This window comes from Rhinolophus hipposideros (assembly GCF_964194185.1).
Source record: "Rhinolophus hipposideros genome assembly, chromosome: 10".
NCBI lineage: Eukaryota > Metazoa > Chordata > Mammalia > Chiroptera > Rhinolophidae > Rhinolophus > Rhinolophus hipposideros.
Window position 1 is genome coordinate 6,209,039 of NC_138056.1, and position 20,591 is coordinate 6,229,629.

The 20,591-nt window shown below is 56.2% G+C and overlaps 1 protein-coding gene across 2 annotated transcripts; it reads right to left on the minus strand.

Annotated features, from left to right (window-relative positions):
* Window positions 1-1,473: 1,473 nt before the first annotated feature.
* Window positions 1,474-20,236, minus strand: FRMD8 (FERM domain containing 8). Of its 2 annotated transcripts, none has more exons than XM_081063307.1 (11): window positions 20,101-20,236; window positions 19,718-19,796; window positions 18,143-18,307; window positions 14,484-14,585; window positions 14,090-14,148; window positions 13,801-13,967; window positions 12,421-12,645; window positions 10,160-10,283; window positions 9,244-9,387; window positions 5,163-5,367; window positions 1,474-3,186 (listed from the first exon to the last, which is right to left on the minus strand). In XM_081063307.1, exons 2-11 carry the CDS (start codon window positions 19,794-19,796, stop codon window positions 3,068-3,070), a joined length of 1,389 nt encoding a protein of 462 aa, XP_080919433.1. In that variant the 5' UTR covers window positions 20,101-20,236; the 3' UTR covers window positions 1,474-3,067. The 2 variants fall into 2 exon arrangements, with proteins under 2 accessions (XP_080919433.1, XP_080919432.1); XM_081063306.1 differs by having other exon boundaries at window positions 18,143-18,310.
* Window positions 20,237-20,591: the final 355 nt, after the last annotated feature.

Genomic DNA, 20,591 nt, shown 5'->3' on the forward strand with positions numbered 1-20,591 from the left:
CACAAAGCAGGGGAGAGCCAGGGTGAAAGGGGTGGTGTGGTGGGCAGAATAAGCCCCACAAGATGCCTGCGTCCTAATCCCAGAGCACTGAGTGGCAAAGGGGAATTAAAGCAGCTCATCAGCTGACTTTATAGGGAGATGAGATGGATTATCCACCTTGGCCCAGTGTCATCACAGGGGGCCTTAAAAATGGAAGTGGAAGGCATGGGAGAGTCCGAGAAAGACATGTGAGGAGGAATGTCAGAGGGGTTGCTGTGAGGACCCCACTTTCCTGCACTGCCTTTGAAGATGGAGGAAGGGGCCACCAGCCACGGAACGCAGGTGGCAAGAGGCGTCCAGAGCTGGAAACGGAAACCGATTCTCCCCTAGAGCATGGACACCTAGGTCTTAGCCCAGGCTTCTGACTCCCAGAACCGTGAGACAGTGTTGCTACTTTAATCCACTAAGAGTGTGGTCATTTGTTACAGTGGCCACAGGAAACGAACACAGGTGGCGAGCGCAGATGGGGCCTGGATAGAGAAAGGGCTGCAGGCCCTGCCTTACCTTCCAGAGTGGGGGTGTCTGTGCCATCGGCAGGCCCTGGCCTCTCACCTAGATCCCGTCCTCCCTCACAGCTGACACAGGACTTTTAAAGATGATGAAACTAGCTAATACCTACCTATCAAGTGTCTGGTCAACTCCAGACCCTGAAGCACCTCACATCCCTATGAGGTAGGTACTATTATTCCCATCTTAAAGGTCAAGAAGTGGAGGCTCAAGGTCAGCACCTTAGTAAGTGCCCACGATTCCAGCATCATGTTGTCCTCGACTGGTGGAGGACCCCACAGAAGACATGGCACCACTTACTATCACAGATGCCCGAGGGGAGGCCCTAGTCCCAGGACCTGGCTGCTGTGGGGGACACGTGACTTGCTCCTTCCAGCTCCTGAAATGTTCAGTGTGAACCCCCGCGCCCAAATGCGGCTCACTCCACAGGGCCAAAGCCAGCAGATGTCATCACTATGCAGCTTCCTGCGGGCCCACAGCTCTTAGGAGGGCGGCCTGATGCTGGTCCTCCCTCCCAACAGGATCTGTGGGAAACAAACTGCCCTCGCCAGGCCTAAGGCATGGGGAGCCCTCAGGGGAGGCATGAGAATCACCCAAACCTCCCGAGTTCTCTGGCCTCTCCCCGAGGCACTGTGCCCTGAGCCCCATCCCCCAGGTGTGGAAAGGAACCTGGCTGCGCCTGGTTCCCCTGCCTCTGCAGAGTTCCCACCTTGGTTTTCATCGTGAACCCGCAAACCTCTCCTGGACTTTCTTAACCGTGACCAACCACAAGATTGGAAAACGTCACCCTGGGTTCTCCGCGTTGAGCTTGAGAGCCCAGAGGGCTGCATTCCTTGAGGCATAGGTAATAAAAAGTCAACATGCAGCCTGTAACCAACTCCCAGGCTGTAATCTGCTCAGTTCGTTATCATAAACCACCTCAAAGTCTGCCGGAAACGGATTTTATTATTAAGTCACATGGTACAAAAGAATGAGAATAGTCAAAGGGCATTTAGTAAAATGCTCTTTGTCCAAAAGGGCAGGCAGAAAAGGTTAAGGCACAATGGATGCTTAGAAAACAGGAGAAAAACGAGTAAAAACAACTCATTTGTGTACACACACACACACCCACCACACCCCACAAGCCCATCAGATAAAAATTCACCTGACATCAAAACACTGAGTGGGACGAGAGAACCAGAGGACTGGGAGCGAGACGGGCTGGGCAGCCAGTGAGGGCGACTCCAGGAGAGGAGATAAGATGTCCTCTGGCTGGGACATTCCAAAAGGCTGAGGACACCTGTTTATTATGACAAAGTCCTTGCTGCCAGAAGGCAAGCCCACCTCAAAACATCTGGAGTGTTCAAACGTCACCAAAGGGAGGAGGTGTGTGAGCTCTGGTATCTGGAGACAAGTTCCCCACCAGGAGGGGAGACAAAGCCAGCCCTGTGCTGAGCTGGGCCTGCCTCTTTCCTGTGGAAAGTCCCTGGAAGATGAGTGAGAGGCCCCTCTCCCCACAAGGAGGAGACCAGGGGTTGGATAGGGTCTCCCCCTGGGCCAGCCATGCCCAGCACCACACCCACCCTCTGTAACTTGTCCTGGAGAAAGAAGAGCCAGACAGGGGTGTTGTGGGACCTCCCGCACATAGGCCTGCCCCCGGGGTCAGGCCAGATGCAAAATAGAGCTCTACCGCTGAGGAAAAGCCAGCAGCTCCGAGGTTGTGGGCTGCTCTCGAGTTGCCCCAGAGTTCACAGGCTTCATGGAAGCAAAGCAGATGAGAAAAGACCAAAACTAAAACTTGAAGCCCAAGGGGGTTCGGGAGCTTCTCCAAGTGTGTGTGTGTGTGTGTGTGTGTGTGTCTGGTGGGCTTGTTGGTCCCCAGGACAGCCACCTCTCAGCACAGTGATAGCAAAAAGGCACTTTCCTTCTGGTCAGTGTCTCCTGCCGGCAAGACAAGCCTGAGTGAGCTGGGCCCTGCCTGGCTCCCTCCAGCTCCAGCCAGGGAGGGTATGGATGAGGGTCTGGCCTTCTCTGTTCTTGCCATGGCTTAACCCAGAGAGGCCCCCTCCAGCGCCTAGAGTGATGGCCCAGCCTGGCAGTGTGGCTAGAAGGCAGAAAGAAGGAATGCGGGCATACGGTCACTAAAATCCAGGGAAAAGACCAAAGATGTACGCGTGACCCTCAGGTCCCGAGCCCTGTTCCTTGGCCATGTGCCATGGGAGCCACCACTGGGGGCTTCAGAGCAGGGGACACTGCCCATCTTGAGAGGGACACCATGATGAGTCCCTGGTGGGAGGGGGCAGATGGGGCCTGAGCAGATGGTCCTGAGATGGCAGCAGGGTCCAGAGGAAGGGCAGGCCGGCCACGAGAGGGATCCGTGGGAGCCCCCTGCGAGCTTTGCACAGCCGAGCAGTCACTTCATGCTCCAAGGCAGCCCTCCTCCCCACTCTAGGACCATAGCGTGGCCCTGCCCCTCAGGGAAGGCAGTCTGGGCCAGGTCAGGGGCCTCCCTGTGCCCTCCTCTTGCCTGGCACCGCCACCCTCAGCTCTGCTCCAGGCTTTCGCTGGGCTGTACCACGGTGTAGCTCCCTTGGCCCATGGACAGCTGCCGGCCAAAGAAGGATGTGGTGCGCTTCGGTTTCACCCGCTTGATCTGCTCGCCTGTTGAGGAATAAAAGGAGAAATAAAAGGAGCGCACTGAGAAGAGGGTTTCCTGGCAGGAGGGCCCAGGCCCCAGGAAGCCTGGGTGCTGGCTGCTCCTCTTCACATCCGCCAACTTTCTGGCGTCAGTCTCCCAACTCCAACTCTTCCACCAGCGACAGGATGGGTGGGTGGGGCGTGTCACCAGCCTCCCAAATCAGAGACAAATCAGGGTTTGCATTTGATGCTGGGCCAGGTGTGGTGTCTGAGCTTTTGCTAAAACCTGTTCAATAACAGACCAAAGAACCTACAACACATATGACTGGCTGAAGGTGAGCCTCAACAAGATAAAAAGAATTCTTATAAGTTAAAAATTTCAAGCCAGGTGATCAAGGTCGACATCAACAGTCATAAATCATGCTGATCATGCATCTTTGATGTGTGATAAAAATGGCACCCTACCTCTGTGGTTGTCCTCCCCAAAGCCCATAAGCCCAGTCTAACCTTGAGAGAAACACCAGACAAATTCCAATAAAGGGGCACCCTACAATATCTCCTGCAACTGTCAAGGTCATCATAAACAAGGCAAGTCTGAGAAACTATCACAGCCAAGAGGAGCCTGCGGGGACATGACAACTAAGTGTTGTGTGGTGTCCTGGATGGGATCCTGGAACTAACTGAAAAAGGACATTAGGTTAAAACTAAGGACTTTAGTTAATACTGTATCAATATTGGTTCACTCATTATAACAAATATACCATATTAACATAAGATGTTAATTTAAAAAAAATCAATCAAAGAAAGAAATAGACAACACAAAATGAACAGTAACTTGTGAAGAAAATATAAATGATCAGGCACATAAAAATGGTCTAACTTCACTAGTGGCCAAACACCAACCCACACAAGTTCTCTCTGGCGATAACACGCATGTGTGGGTGAGGGTGTGGAAGGCAGGTGCCGCTCTGCCTTCTGGGAGGGGTACAGCGGGCACACCCTTAGGCCCAGCAACCCCATGCCTAGGAACTTATCCTGAGGAAACAGTTCAGATTCCAAGTGAGGATTCGGCTCCAGGTATGTTGTTTGTTGTAGCTGAAAGTGGAAATGAACTAGTGTCCCCCAGCAGGGGACCGGCTGAAAATGCCTGTGCCTACCACACTGAGTCTGCAAGTGCTGACAACTGTGTTATACAAAAATTACTTTGCCTTTTCCCGAATATAAAAATGACATGCTTGTAAAAAATTTAAATGCTACAAAGAAGCACAAAGGGAAAAGTAAATTACAGCAACTGATCACCGCAGTGGGGTCTTCTCTCCTCACACACGGAGGACGTCTTGCATGTCGCTGCCCCGTTACCTGATTTTTCTCTACCCAGTATTTTGTGAACCTCGCCATTTAATGTCGGTCTTGGTTATTTCATTCCAAAAACATCCTTTTTATTTTGAAACGATTCTAGGTTTATAGAGAAGTCACAAAGATGATACTACCCTCGTCCGGCTTCTCCCTATGCTAGCACCTCCCACGCTGTAGTGCGTTTGTCAAAGCTAAGAAATGAACTTTGGTCCAGTACCACTGACTAAACCACAGACTTGTGCATTTCAGCAGGTCTTCCACAAATGTCTTCTGTCTGCTCCAGGACCCCAGCCACGATACGAACTCATTCAGGGCATCAGCTGCACTGATCCCACAGGAGTGGTTCCATCGCTCTGTACCCACAGACAATGGGAGTTTCTAGTCTTGCACATCTGGACAGTGCTGCCTGAACACCGCTGAGGACGCAGCAGTGAAAAGGGACAGAACTCTTACTGCCAGGGCCCCAGCGGCCTCCAGTTCCTGATCACAGCGCTCAGAAGACGTGACACTCACACCCAGCCCTCCTACCTTTCAGCCAGGTGTCGGCTGGAGGCTACCTCAGCCCTCCCGTGGCATGTGAACATGTACATGTGTGCGTGTGCATGTGTACACACGTGTGCGTGTACCACAAAGGGGTCGCTCACCCTCCTCCACGTAGTCAATGGTGGACAGGTGCTGGATGCGGCTGCACACCACGCTGCTCTGCCTCCGCAGCTGGGGACGCTGAGTGGGGGGCGCTGAGGAGCCAGGGCCTCCGGCGGGGCCGGTCAGGCTCTCCTGGGGGGCAGCGGGCTCTGCCGCCTGGTTCAGCTCGATGCAGTACTCGATGAGGCTGCTCATCAATTCAGCCTGGGAGGAGAGGGGCCAGCGTGAGGCCTGGAGGCTGAGCCTCACGGGGGCCCACCTTTCCACGCCCTCCGCAGAGCCCCCTGCACAGGGGCAGATGCCCTGCCCTCTCTCTGGTAGAGGAGGCAGATGAGGAAACAAATACCATCTACATAAAAAAGGAGGTGGGGGCAGGTGCTCTGTGGGCCAGGGGGCAGTGGAGGCCTCCCATCTGGGGTGACTTAAGAGGACAGTCCTGGTAGATGAGTAGGGGTGCTGGGTCTGGGAGGTAGGGTGGGAAAGAAAGAGCATTTCAGTTAGAAGGCCCAGGTCTGGAAAGCTGGGCTGGAGTTGGTTGGGGAAAGCAGCTCAGCTGCTATGGAGAGGATGAGGAACGGGGGCCCAGGGCCCAGGCAGGGCTTTCTGGGATGAAGGAATTGTATGAATGTTGGCTGAGAGAAAAACCTGCAGGGCCAGAGGACAGGAAGGCGGTAGTGAGGTCACGGGTGGGGGTGAGGGGTGGGGGTGGCTGCTTGAGCACGTTCTTCAAAAGTGCTGCCTTTTCAGGGGCAGACGGGTGGCTCAGTTGCTTAGAGCGCGAGCTCTGGGCAACAGGGCTGCTGGTTCGATTCCCACATGGGCCAGTGAGCTGTGCCCTCTGCAACTAGAATGAAGTCAATGAGCTGCCGCTCAGGTCCCGGGTGGTCAGATGGCTCAGTTGGTTGGAGCTCGGGCTCTCAACCACAAGGTTGCCAGTTCGACTCCTCAACTCCCGCAAGGGACAGTGGGCTCTGCCCCCTGCAACGAAGATTGAACACGGCACCTTCCTTGAGCTGAGCTGCCGCTGAGCTCCCAGATGGCTCAGTTGGTTGGAGGCGGGCTCTCAACCACAAGGCTGCCAGTTCAATTCCCACATGGGATGGTGGGCTGCGCCCCCTGCAACTAACAACAGCAACTGGACCTGGAGCTGAGCTGCGCCCTCCACAACTAAGATTAGAAGGACAACAACTAGACTTGGAAAAGTCCCAGAAGTACACACTGTTCCCCAATAAAGTCCTGTTCCCCTTCCCCAATAAAATCTTTTTTTTTTTTTAAAGTGCTGCCTTTTCAACAAATTTGAAATACAAAAAGGTGAAGTGACCAGATGTCAGTGGACACACCCTGGACACCACTGGATGGGGACGTCAGGGGGCTGACAGATCCACAGACAGAAAACTGTTGGCGCATGGTGGCCCTTAGGCAACAAATCCTTACTGGGTGCCCACCAGGCGCTGCTGTAGGCCGGGGAACACAGCAGGGAACAGGTAGAGTACCTGCCTTGTGTTCCCAAGGAAAGAACCCACTGGGGTGGCCCCAGGGTGACAGAGATGTGGTCGGGTCCCCGCCCACCCACAGTGCAGCCCAAGGCCTCTCTGACACCACATAACCCACCCTAGGCCCAAACCTTGCGTGGGCCCAGAAACACGAGCCAGCGTCCCGTTCTCCACACCTGCTGCTTTTTCTCCACCAAGGGAGAGTGGGCAGTGGGCTGGCGAGTAGGTGGGCAGCTGGTGGGGACAGAGAGCCCTGAGCTGTAAGAACAACAGGGAAGCCCTCTAAGTTCCTCTAACACAGCATGATGCTTCTGAGCCTCATTCAATGCAATTTAACATCCATGCCAGATAAAACTCAGCAAACTAGGAATACAGAAGGGCATTTCCTCAACGTGCTGAAGGGCATCTATAAAAAACCCACAGCTAACATCGCATGTATTGAGAGCAAGACTGAAGTCTTTCTCCTAAGATGAAAAGCAAGTCAAGGATGGCTGCCTCCACCAACGCAGGCCGGCACTGGAGGCCCAAGTGACTGCCAGCAGGCAAGACGAGAGTCACACAGACTGGCGAGTCAGACACACCTATCCTTAGTCACAGACAACAGGATTGTCAACAGAGAACAATCCCAGAGAATATGCAAAAAAGCTGCTAAAACTAGTGAGTGAGTTTAACAAGGTTGCAGGATATAAGAACATGTGGATAACAAAATAAACTGTATTTTTGTATGCCACAGTGAACAACTGGAAATAGAGTTAAAAATCATACCATCTATGATACCATGAAAGAAAACAAAAGAAAAGAAAAGAAAAGAAAAGAAAAGAAAAGAAAAGAAAAGAAAAGAAAAGAAAAGAAAAGGAAAGAAAAGGAAAGAAAAGGAGGAGGGAGGGGAAAGGAGGGAGGGAAGAAGACAGATTGACTTAGGGATGAAAAATGTGTAAGACATGTATACTGAAAACTATGAAATGTTAGTGAAAGAAATCAAAGACCAATTAATGGAGATATACAAATAAATGGACTGGATGACTTAACGAAATCTCTCCCAAAGACAGTATTAATAAAATGAAAAGTCAAGTCACAGACAGAAAGAACGCATTTGCAAAACACATACCTGATAAGGGATTGGTATACAGAACGTATAATGAACTCTCACAACTCAATTAAGAAAACAAATAACTCAATTAAAAAAAGGACAAATAATTTGAACAGACCATCCATCAAGAGAGATATATGGATAGCAAATAAATACATTAAAAGATGATCAATGTCATTAGGAAAGTGTAAATTAAAACCACAATGACATATCACCATCATGCAGTTTTTAGGATGGCAAACAAACAAAAACCGACAGTACCAAGTGCTGAGCAAGGATACAAAGCAACTGGAACTCACAGACACTGCTGGTGGGAATGCAAAATAGTCCAGTCACTTTGCAAGATAGTCTGATGGTGTCCAAGAAAGTAAACCATGCTTATCATACAATCCAGCCATCCCCTTCTAGGTGTTTACACAAGAGAAATGCAGGCATAGGCCCCTACGAAAGCCTGTGCACAAATGTTACAGCAGCTTTATTCTCAAAAGCCCCAAACTAGAAACAACCCAAACATCCTTTGATGGGTGACGAGCTACCCACACAATAGTACAGCCACAGAATACTAGTCAACAGTAAAAAGAATGAACCGATACACCACACAATATGGGTGAAATCTCAAAAGCATGAAGCTCAAAGAAACCAGTCTCAAAAAGCTGCAGACAGCGTATATGCTGGAGGGTTGTACCACAATTTTTAAATCAATTCACCAGTTGATGGACATTTGTCTTGTTCTTTGGTTAGGAACTGCTGTGAACATTTTAGTACAAGACTTTGTGTGGACCTGTCTTCTTTTCTCTTGGGTAAATGTGTAGGTATTGTATGATAAACGTATTTATGTGACATTCTGGAGAAAGCAAAACTCTAGGGAGAGGTAAGGAGAGGTGTGAAATAGCTGGACGGGGAGCAGGGGGAGTGCAGGCTGGCTGTGAAGGGGTGAGGCACAGAGAGAGCAGAGAGCAGTGTGGCAATGGAGGGTCTAGAGACCCAAGGGGATGGCAGGAGGACATGTGTGCTTTCGGAGATGGGAGTCCCTGCAGCATATCCATGTACAGAGGAGAGAAGCGAAGAACACAGTGCTGAATGGGCCCTGTGGGGGGAGGGCAGGCTCTGCCATCATGAGGTGGGGGGAGACAGGGCAGGAAGGCAGACCTGGTGCTGACTGAACCCACCACCCACAGGAGAGTGAGACAGGCTGCAAAAGCACAGAGGGGCCTTAACCCTTCCATGTCTGCTCCTCATCTGATAGCAGCCAACTCGCAGGGGGGCCTGGAGGACAGGGAGCCCTCAACTAAGCCACGCCCACTGCAGGCGGCCAATGTGGATTCCCCAGACCAGGTCCAAAGAACTTACCAGGGTGGCTCCAGGTCAGCAGAAGTCAGCTGCCCAGGTCCCCACGCCCTCAGCCAGCAAGCCTGGAGCCTCCAATTGTCTGGGACCCCTGAGCCCAGCCTCCCCCAATCTCACCCCCCACCCCCGGTGCAGGCGACACCCTACTACCTGCTTGGAGTAGACCTTGAGAAGCCTGTTGACTGGTGTGCCCTCACTGTGACCATCGAACTCCAGCCACAGGACAGATTCCTCCTCTTCGGGGGAGGTGTGGTCCCACGACAGCTCCTGGAAGCGCAGGCCCAGCAGGACGTGCTGGCCAGCGGGAGACACAGAGTTAGGACTCCCCTGCGCAGAGACCCCCACACCTCACCCTCCTTGGGGGCCACCAGGAGGGGACGGAGTCTAAATTCGTGTGTGAGCTTCTCTAAGGAGAGGAGTCCCTGCTCTCATCAGACCCTCGAAGAGGGCTGGGGTTCAGGGAGGCTAAGGAGCCCCAACCCACAGCACTCGTCACCAGCAGGTCAGGGCCCTGACAGCTGGGGCAGTCAGGTGGGGAGGGGAGACCTTTCCCAGGCCCAGCTGGGCCCAGGCATGTGGGGACACTGATGCCCTGACGTCCCTCTCTGGGCACAATCAGAAGTCACTCAAAACTGTTCTGCTGGCTGGGAGGGACTCCTGCGCAGAGCGGATGCCGACACCACCTTCAACGCAGGCAGCCAGCAGACAGCCAGTGCCAAACGCAAGGAGAAGCGGCACTCAGCCAGGAGGGCTCCAGGAAAGCCAGCAGTGGGTCTCTAGCCGCTGGGCAGGCAGAAGAGCCAGGCCCTGCCAGTCCCTCCAGCCAGAGGTGCTAATCCCAGCTGCAGCCCCCTGCCCTGGCCAGCCTCCTGCCTAGCACACTGGGCAGAAAAGCCCCAGATAACAGTGAGAGCCCCAGGGACATCCGAGGGAGCGAGGGGCCCTCAGGCCACCCACCCTGCCCCCAGGCTACCCAGTCCGTGGGGAACCAGGAAGGCCTGGGTCAGGACCCCACTGTCCCCATCTCCGAGACTGCCCACAGGTCCCACCCAGGAGCTGGAGGTACCTTCTCCCTGCTGTCGATGACATGCACGCCCTCCAGATTGATGGCCACAGTCACTGGCTTTCGACCACCCCGGTGCAAAAAGCCCTGGGTCGGCTTATCAACCTCACCGTGGAAGAAGGCACACCTGTGGAGGGGAGCTGGTGTCAGCCTGTCCCCTCCAGTACCAAGAATGACGGCCCAGAGTCTCAATTCACCCACCAACAAATGCTCTCGCCAGGCCCTGCCCTGAGAAGCTTAGCTGTTTGGGTGACTGAAGGTTAAATGAAAACCCGCCCCAGGGAAGGGAGAAACCGAGGGGGACGAGAGGGAGGCTTCTTGGAGGTGGTGGCATCTGAGCTGGTCATGTAGAACAGGAAGCTTTGACAAGACACGAGGAGGGACTGGGCAGCACAGAGAAGAGGGGCACCACAGAGGGAAGAGTGCGAACCAAGGTGTGGACACAGCAAGTGATATTCAGGGAACTGCCAGGAGCCCAAGGACCCAGGAGCTGAGGCTGGGACAGCCCTGCTACCTACTGCCTGCCAGGCCAAGACCCTTCAACAACAGAGTGGGAGCGTAAAGGCTGCACCTGCTTGGGGACCCCGAGGGTGCAGGAGCTGCCCAAGGAAGCGGCTCTAGGGCTTGGCACTGAGAAGGGGAAAGGGTACAGTGGCCTCGTGACACCAACCCTCTGAGCTGCCACCCCCCCTCCTGCCCAGCCAGCTCCTCTCCCCCTCCTATGGCTGCCCCAGAGTCTCGTCCCCTGCCCTTTGCTAAGCCAGAGTTCTAGTTAATCCTGCTGACTGCCTGCACCCCGCACCACAGGACCGGACACAGCACCTTCCATTCCTGTGAGCAGCCTGGATCGCTGCCCAGCAGGCCCACGCCTGTCCCACACCTGTCCCCACTCCTGGAAGACTTCCACAGGGTCAGCTGATGGCTGGGACTCCTACTTTACTGAGAAAATGGAAGCAACCAAAAGAGGGGCCACTCGCCCATCCTGATCTGTTTTCACTCTCTACTGGACCATCCCTATTAGCACACACACTTCGCCCATCATCAAAATGAAAAACCTGGCCCCACCGCACCCACAGCTGCTGCTCCACCTCGACTCCACTCCACAGCTTGGCTCCTAGAAAGTTAGTCACTCACTGTCTCCAATCCAAGCTTCACTCTCCTCTACCTACTGCTTCCTCCATAAGGCTGGAGCCAAGGTCAACTGTCAGCCACTCAGGACACGTGGAACTTGACCTTGAAGCAGCAGCATGGATGCTTGGTCACTTGCTCCTCGACACCCCCCTCTGCTGGGCTTGCAGAGCTCCCCTGCCGTGCTGGCCGGGGTCCTCCTCCCCCCGAGTCCACTCACCTTCTTGGCCGTCTCGGGGTCCATGATTTCAAACACCATCTCCTCAACGATGACTCACCAGTTACTACCCAGCTCTAGACCCAGAAACCCAAATGCCCATCGGAACTGCCACCTGGGTATGTACAGAGCATCTTCAAAGCAACATGTCCGAAGCCAAGCCCCTAACCTTCTCCACTACAGGGTCCCATCTCAGCCGATAACAACGCCATCCTCCAGTTGCTTGGGCCACAAACCTGGCATCTTCTCTGCCTCCTCTCCTTTACCTCTTCTACTGCTCATCTATCCAGCAGATTCTGTCGACTCCACCTTCCCCAATTCTGGAATTGGAGCATGTCTCACCTCCTGCATGACCACCATCTGGCCCGACCCACGTCACCCCTTCAGAGTATTGTCACACAGTCCTCACTGGTCGCCTGGCCGCACCTCCGCCACCTGCAGTGTGTTCGTTACTTCTACTGCTCAGTGTCTCTCTCCACTAGGAGGCAGCTTCACCAGGCAGGGCTCATGGTCTCTTTACTGACCGAGGTGTCGCCAGCACCTACTGCCGACACACGGCAGGTACACAGAGCTACTGACCAGATGTTGATGGCGTGAACGAGAGCACTGGCTGAGGGAAAGTCAGCAGGTCCACGGACCAAGTGCCTGGAGCAGGTGAAGGAGAGGCCCTGTCAAGGGTGTCCTGGCTGTGACAGGAGAAAGGGAAGGACAAGTATCCAGCTTGTGACCCGTGGGCCCTGATGCCCTGGCATCAAGGCACATCCCACGTGAGGATGGAGCTCAGCTGGAGCAGAGACGGGCTCCCTGGCAGGCCGCACTAGCAAAGGCCAAGACAGGTGGCTGGGCTGTCAGGCAAGGGGACAGAGGAGACCCCAGGGCTGTGGCCGCCCATGACGATGGCAGCCAGGGAGCTGCTCACCCGTAAAAGGGCAGCTCGTGGCACTTGAGCAGGTAGGCGCGGTAGTGGGTCCGCAAGGAGGCCTCCCGCTCACTGTCACTGCTGACCACTTCCTTCACCTTGCGGTAGGCGTTGAGCAGGCCCTGCTCATCCGTCCCAGCCTTGGCCGCCCGGCCCCGAAGGGCAGCAAAGAGCCGGTGGCCCCGCTTACACAGGTGGGCAGGGAGGAAGGAGTCCAGCTTCTCCCTGTGGAGGAAGGAAGACGGATGTCTGGCATGAGGGGCTCCGTGGCTGGGGGCTGGCCAGAGGTGCCGAGGTCCTCAGGGTCCAGGCACACTCATGGGGGAGTGCAGGGGACCCCTGGACACAGCCCGCCACAGATCCCACTGCGGCCATCCCAGCAGCATGCCTTCAGGCGAGAGGCCTGAAGGAAAGGTTGGGAGATGGAGAGAAAAGCCAAAAGCAGGTCCGCCCAGAACCAGGCTGTGGCTGGAGGGTTTCAGAGCAACATCTGTCGTCACCAAGCTAGGGAGGTTTGAATTTCTGAACTAGTGGAACTTTTACATCAAAAAAATGGTGCAGTGCCCCAGAGCTATCAATGTTTTGTTCTGCCAAACAGGGGTGTAAAAAAGCACCAAGCTCCAATGTATCGGCACAGGTTCGTGAAAGAAAGAGCATTTTCAATCACACACAGCACAGCGGGCAAGAACCTGGTGTGACTGCTCTGTCCTTCTCATCCTAGGCAGCTCAGGGGTTACGCAGGCCCTGGCTGTCCCAGATAAGCCACAGCTGGAGCCTGTCTTTGAGCATGTGCGCCCTTGCCAAGCCTTGGCTTTACGGAAAGGCGCTAGCATGTGCCTGGCCTGCAACTAGTACGGAACACATGTCGCTGCAGTTGTCCCTGCTGGGGCTTCTTTCTGAAGGACCAAACACCCCAGGCCATGGGGAAGGGCAGCCTGTCCAGCAGGAGGGCTGAGGCGAGGAAGGAACATGTGCTGGCCCGGAGAGGCCCAACTGTAGAACGGCATGAGGAGGGGTCTCCAGGACTGCCGTGGGTATTTTCATCATTTGTCCCCCCACAGAATCCCTGACTGTGACTGCAATCAAACAAGCCCAACGCCCTCCTGACCTCAGATGGAGGCTGGACTCTGTTCTCACACACATGGGGGGCTCCGCCCAAGTGGATGTCACTTCACCCAAGTCTCCCACTTCCCAGGGAGGATGAGGAAAAGGCAGCTTAGAGGAGTGGGGTGACTCACCCAAGGTCACAAGTGTCAGGGCCAGCCCTGGGCTGAGCCCACCTGACTCCAGGACCTCGCGAGACCTAAGAGCACTTGTAAGTAGGACCCTGGGGCAACCCTCCCCACCCAGCCCCCTGCCTCGGGTCATGCTGGCCGTCACCTCAGGGTGCAGGCAGTGGGCTGGCCCGGCTGGTAGGGCCCGAGCTGCACGCGGCACACCAGGGCGCCCAGGGCCTCGCAGTCCTCCAGGTCACACGGGTACCGTGCAGCCAGCACGTTGCCCTTGGCCTCTTCGTAGAGCAGCCGCAGGATCTCCTCGTCGTGGATCTGGGTGGCAGGGAAAGGCTGCTCAGCTGGCTCAGGGCGCCAGCGTTCAGAGGTCTAGGGACAGGGAGGCTGGACACAGGGCGCCAGCCCTGGGTGCTACTGCTTGGGGCTTGCTGCCTTACCTGGAGCTCCCGTCGCTTTGGGAAAAACACGTTCCTTCGGAACTGCAGGGAAGGCTCATCTGGGGGGAGAGGAGGAGGTCACTGCTTGGCCACCCTGCTCAGCCCTGCCCAGCTCTCCCGACTGGCCCAGTCCCCAATCCTCAGGCTCATGACACACGATGAGAAAACCCAAGGGCTGTCCAGAGAGTGGGGTGGGTGGCTTATCTCGACATGCTCACTGCCCCTGCCCCCCAGTGCACTATCTCCTGGCCTCCTTCCAGGAACCCCAACCTCTCCTGAGTGGTCCTGCCACTCAGCCGGGGCAGCTCCAGCTGCCACCGGAGGCCTGGCTGGGCTGGAGTCAGTGCTGCAGACCCAGGGGGGCCGAGATGCGGACGCGCAGCCGCACACTGACCTGTGGCCACCTCATCGTCCGGGGCATTGGTGAAGCGCAGCAGCAGTTCCGGCCACTGGCGGCCCAGCTTGTAGGGCTGGTGCTTGGGCTTCAGCTGCACCTCTGGAGGGCAAGAGGGGACGCGACACATGAGGCCTGTACCAGCGCCACTACCACCTGCCACCAACAGCAACGTGCGGCAGTTATGGCCAATACCAACTGAGTGGGCACGCATGTGCTCTGCAATACCCCATCCTCATTTCAGCCAGAGAAATGGGGCTCAGAGAAGTTGTTTGTCCAAACTCACATAGCAAACGACGGGGGTCAGGCTCAGGCAGAGCCAGCCTCCGACTGTTCCCTACCGAGCCCAGGGTGGGCTGGAGCCGAGAGGCTGTGGCAGAGGGAAGGTGCGGGGGCAGGGGGCAGTACAGATGGAGCCAGCTCGTCATCAGGAAGCAGAGCCCGAAGCTGGTAGCTGAGGGGCTGCCCTCACCCCCCCCTGGCAAAGCCTGGGCCTCCCCCTTGCCAGCCCGCACCTCCAGCCTCTCCCCTGGGAGCTCCACCTGACCTTCCATCCTGCAAGCTTCTGACGTCCACGGCCCACAGGCACCGCGCACCATGCCTTCCAGCTCCCCCACCTCACTTCCATCTCTCACTCCCTCTCCCACTCCGCTCCTGCCACTCTACCCTTCTTCAGTCATTTGAACATTCCCAGATTGTTGGTGCTTTGAGGCCTTTGCACTTGCTGTTCCTCCTGCCTCACACACCCTTCCCCCAGATCCTCATGCAGCAGGGTGGTTTGGGGTGCAGTTCAAGTGTCACCTTCCCTAGACCCTTAATTAAGGCTGCCCCTCCTTGCCATGTATCACCCCACTGAACCCCATTTGGTTGCCGGTAACAGTGGTTACCGCTATCTGATATGACCTCACTGTGCCCCCACTAACCAGTGAGTGCCACGTGGGCAGGAGCGCCTCTGCCCGGTTCATTGCTGTGCCGGACCCGCCATGTGCCCTCACCATGGGTCGACCTCTCAACTCCAGACTCAACATCCCGAGCCAGGAATGGCAAAACAGTTTCACCTCATGCACCGGAGCCCCACAGCTTCTGAGAAGTCTGAGGCCATTTCCAAGACCATCTGGTGATGAACAAAGATGGCTGCCGGGGCGCAGGAAGGGCAATATACACACCGCAACATGTTACCCCTGCCTTCTGAATGCCCTGCTGACCCTTATCCCCCACTTCACTGCTGCCACCAGAGGGCAAGATGCCTTGTCCCGCCAGCCTGATGCCAACGGTCCTCGACAACCCTGACCTTCACCCAGAACAGCAGCCACAGCCTCCAAACTGGCCTCCTTCCCTGCCTATAGCCTCTCCACCCAACCCCTGCACTCAGCTTCGTCACACCCCCTTCTTCTCCCATCACTTCTCTGATCCTGATTTCCTGGTGGCTCCACGGCCCTCATTTCCAACCTGGATCCTTAGCCACGCCTGTCTGCAACCACTGCTGCCCTACCACGCCCCAGGAGGGGAACGTGCCACGTGAAGCAGCATCCTCTCCCCTCCAGGAATGGCTCCCTCATCACCCCCTCCTCCTCGGTGGCTCAACCCCGAGCACACTCTCAATCTGGACATTCACTGAAGCCCGAAGAGACAGTGCCTGCCCGAGGCCACCAGAGTTAGTGGCTAAACCAGAAGAGCTCCGCCTATAAGCGTCCTGCCCCACACTTTAGACTGCGAGTTCCCTGAGGGCAGGACACCTTTGATTCTGCTCCCTACTGTACCTCCAGCAACTAGATCGCTGCCCGGCACGAGCAGGGGCTCCGGACATATTTTTTTGTGACATGAATGAGGTAGCTGATGATGGATGGGACCCCTGGACACACTGGGAAAGGGTGGACCTGGGGCAAGGGTGCCCTTCCTTCCGCCCAATCCAACCAGCCTTAAGCCTCAAGTCCCAGGAGCTCAGAGGACTCCTGTTAACAGAATAGATGACGCTGACCCTGTGGTCCCACACATTCCTGATGGGGCCTTCCCGCCGAGGCACCACACGTGACAGTCCCTGGAGCCCTGTTGCATGCAGACTGACAACGGCACTGAGAAGGCCAAACCCTTCCAACATCCAGCCCGAAGCGTGGACCAGCAGATGGCACCCCCTCTGCCTCACAGCCCTGGGGCATCTGGTCAGTACTTCACCCATTCAGGGGGCTTGAGCGGGGGAAGGGCTCTGAGGGGCCCGAGTCAAAGGTCAAGTGGCCTTTCGTCTTTCCTGAGCCCAGCCCGGGAACAAAGTGGGCACTGACTTTGTGCCAGGGCCTCAGGCCACCCTCCTCCTGAATGGGGCAGGGCACCCGGCTAAGCAGGCCGGCAGGGCCACACAGGCAGCCCATTCACGTTCTGGAGGGGGGAGTAGGCATGTGATGAGGAGGGAGTGGGGATGGAGAAAGTGGGGGGGGAGAAAGTGGGAGGAAACAAGCTGTCCAGCTGCAGGGACAGCGAGCCTGGCAGGGGGTGGCCACATGGAACTGCCACCCCCAGTTTTTCAGACACAAGCCAAGGGGCCCACAGTCCTGACCAACAGCCTGGAGGGTGAAGGAGGGGCCACTGAGCTGGGTGGGGAGCAGCCAGAGGAGACTGGTCAGCAGGAAGAGGGTGGGCGAGCAGCAGCTGGGCAGGAAGCTCCAACAGGCGGGCGGGGCTTGGGGGGGACAGGCACTCCTTCTCCCACCAAGCCAACTGGTATCCTCCCCCTCCACGGTAGAGGCACAAACCCCAACCACTAGGGGCCCCAGAGACCAGCCATCTCCTTCTTATCCCTGCTTCTCTACAAGGAAGGAGCAAGTTTAAGTTCATAAAACATGCCTGGCTCTGGCACTGGTTGGGGCATTCTCCCCCTGACCCTTTTCCTATCCAAGCCAGCAGGCTGGAGGCCCTACGCAGAGGCCCCAGGAGTCTCCCCGCCCTCCCCGCCCCAGGCCTGAGGGGCTGGGGGGCCACCAGCCCCACTCCTGCTCCATCCCTGCCTTGGGATCACAGCTTGAAAGGACAGAACCTGGGTGGCCACAGGCCAGAAACCAGGCAGGGCTGCAGGCCCCCTTGCAGAGAACCTGTGTTCCCACTCGTCCTGACCCCCCCACCCTCAGGAAAAGCCTCATCTTCAGGAGTGGCTGCTGGGTGCCATCTTCCTCTCTGCCCTCAAGGAGCAGAATGCATTTCAGAGGCCAGCTGGGGGCCACGCTGGCTTCCATATTGATCTCAGTCCTACGATTCACTAGTCCCACCACTCCAAACCTCAACTTCCTCATTTGCAAGACATGGCTGGGCCATGAACATAAGGAGAAATTCTGGTCCCAAAATGCCAGCCCAGGATGTGGCACAGACCGTGGGCTCGTTGCATGCAGATGCCTTCCGTCCCTGTCCCAGTCCTGCTCCTCCCGATGCACAGGCTCCTTACTGCTAAGGCTGATGGGCAGGCTCAGCCTCTCCTCCGCCACCAGCAGAAAGAAAGGAGGTGGGGGCACAGGAGCCAGGAGTCCTCTTAGGGCTCTGGGTCCTCAGTTCCAGGACACACACACACACATGTCCCACCCTCCCGATGTACAGTGGCCACAGGCGCTAGAACTACCCCTCCCTCCCCACTGGTCACAGCCCTCCCACTTGGGCTTCTTGTGACCAAGCCTTACCCAGCAGAGGGGAGACAAGCCAGAGCGCGAAGGCCTCCAGGGCGCTATCCGGGAGCTGCAGGACCTCCCGGATGGCACGGTGCAGCTCGTGGGCACTCAGGGATGGCAGGTTCTCCACAGCCAGAGGCACCACTGTGTCATCCGCTAGATATACCAGCACATCAGCTGCTGTAATGAAAGCCAGGCAGGGTCAGCTGGGCCCACTGCTCAGGCACCCCTACTGGGGCTGGAGCCCCCCGCACTACACCCCTTGAGATGACCAAGGCTATATCCAGAGGCACAGCCCTAGCATCCCCAAAGGACACTGAGAAGAGTGCCATCAGTTAGGACTTGAGACCCTCAAATAACCCAGCAACTCTGCCCCAGGGAACAACCTAGCCCCACCCTAACCCCCAAAGGTTCAAATTAGGGATAGCCACTGCATACACTCTCCTGGCAGCCCCAAGGGCTCTGCTGTGCTTCCTTCCTGACGAACATTCCATATGGGGACTGAGGCGGAGCCTGAATCCATCGTAAGGTTATAGCAATCAGTGTATCAGGTTAGGAGAGGTGGTGACCCACTGTTATCTTTAGGCAAGTTGCTGTCTCTCTCTCTCTGGCCCTGGCTAAGATGGGAACTGAGGGTTCACAGCCACCCCAGGGTAAATCAAGTTCCAGGGCTCCACTTCCTTAGGACTCTTCAAGCCTCAGGACTCAATACCATGGTCTTTCAGGACAATCTTAAATATGCCAAGAAAAGTACAAGTTGAATGTTCCCTTGTGACAGCCTATGGGATTCCTATTTGAAGGCCAGAACCAAAGGGATACCCTTGGAAGAGCAACCAATTCAAATGTCCAACCCTGGAACTGCAGGTACCGTGAAGAAGCACTGAGCTTAGAGGCCAATATACTCGGGTTCCAATCCTCGCCTGGCCCCCAGCTAGCTGGCTGACTTCAGCAAGTCAGTGTGAGGGTCAGCTGCCTCTCCTATAAAACAGGGCTAATACCCCTCCCTCAGAGAGTGGCTGCGAGTTAAATGAGATGAAGCCTGTGAAAGGCAAAGGCAGTTTATCATGAATACAAGGGAAGATGCTTTTTGGATACCCCAGTCTGTTCCCCAACAGCTACTTTCTTGAGAGATCATAAAATAATCAAAGGGAGACTGAGATTCAGGTAGGAAAAATCGAGGCACTGAAGGCTACAGTATCCTGTGACTTAACCCCTTCAGGGCCTAATTTTCTCCCCATAAAATGAAGATAACGATCCCTGCTTTCAAAAGGCTGCTTGTGAAGAAAAAAAACCAACAAAGAAAGTGAATATGTCACTTTTCATTCATGAGATTTCTTTTTAATTTCACAGCTACTTGTAATATGCTCATTTTACACATGACGAAAGGAAGACGTAAGCAGACTATGCAACTTGGCCAGCAGCATAGTGAGAGAACTGGTCCTCCGACTTCCATTACTTTTTCATACCTTATTTGTTAATTAACACGTAAGATTTTCTTTCATAAAAGAGATGACAAGCCAGGGCCACTTCCCCGAGGCTGAGGCCCCAGGAGGGCATGGTGGGGAGGAGATGAGGGAAGGGACCCACCTCGGGCACCCACGGAGGACACGCTGCTTCGATGGGACCGCTCAGCGGGCTGCTCGGCATTAGCTTCCGTCCCGTCCATCTGCAGAGGGAAAGAGAAAGTGCAGTTAATGGGGAGTACAGGGAGGGAGGGCTGGGGAGCCCCTCGAGCTCACTGAGGAAGGGAGGGGTTCCGGGCTGATCTGAGAAAGTGAACAACGGTGGCTGGAGGCACTGGTGTTTAGACCAGCGCGGTGATGGTGGGGGGGCGTCCTCAGCCGACTAGAGGTCAGGGCGGGTGGGAGGGGGCAGGAGGGGTTTGAAGCTCAGCTCGCCCGGATGCCCAGGCAGGGCACCGCACAACCCCGTCGGGGCGGGGCCCGCGCACGGAGTCGCCGCGCTCTCACCTGGCAGGGAGGCCGCTGCCACCGCCTCAGCCCAGGCCGCTGCCCTGCTTCCGACCCCCGGTTACGGCTGGGGTTCTGCAGCGGGTCGGGACTCCAGGTCCCGCTGCGGCTCTAGCTCCCGACGCTGCGACGCGGAAGCAAGGGGTGGGGGGGGGGGGAGCGCGGCGCGAAGGGCCCCGCCTCCCCGGCCCGCGGGAGCCAATCCGAGCCCGGGGCCGCCGCGCACGCGCCCTGCTGAGTCCGTGGGCTCACGCCCCCGTCCACCGACCCGCGCATGCCCGGGACACTCAGGCCACATTCCTCTCTTGTCTGGTCACGTTTTGGGATGGCCGCAGTGTGACCCAGACTGGTCACCAACCCGAGTGACCAAGGGCGAGGGGCCCCCACACCGATGGCCTGTAACAATTTGTGGAAGATTCAAGGCAATCAGGCATCCGGGCGCCAGCTCTGGCACTCACATGAGACTTTGGGCCGGTCCCCTCACCTGTAAA

What these genes read in the sequence shown, in the direction of transcription:
- FRMD8 (XM_081063306.1), bottom strand. Translation starts at nt 19,796, where the DNA reads ATGGACGGGACGGAAGCTAATGCCGAGCAGCCCGCTGAGCGGTCCCAT. An exon ending in GCTTGTCTCCCCTCTGCTGG is followed by an intron (nt 14,586 to 18,142) that starts GTAAGGCTTGGT and finishes CTTGCCCTCCAG; the next exon opens with AGGTGCAGCTGAAGCCCAAG. An exon ending in CAAAGCGACGGGAGCTCCAG is followed by an intron (nt 13,968 to 14,089) that starts GTAAGGCAGCAA and finishes CCTGCCACCCAG; the next exon opens with ATCCACGACGAGGAGATCCT.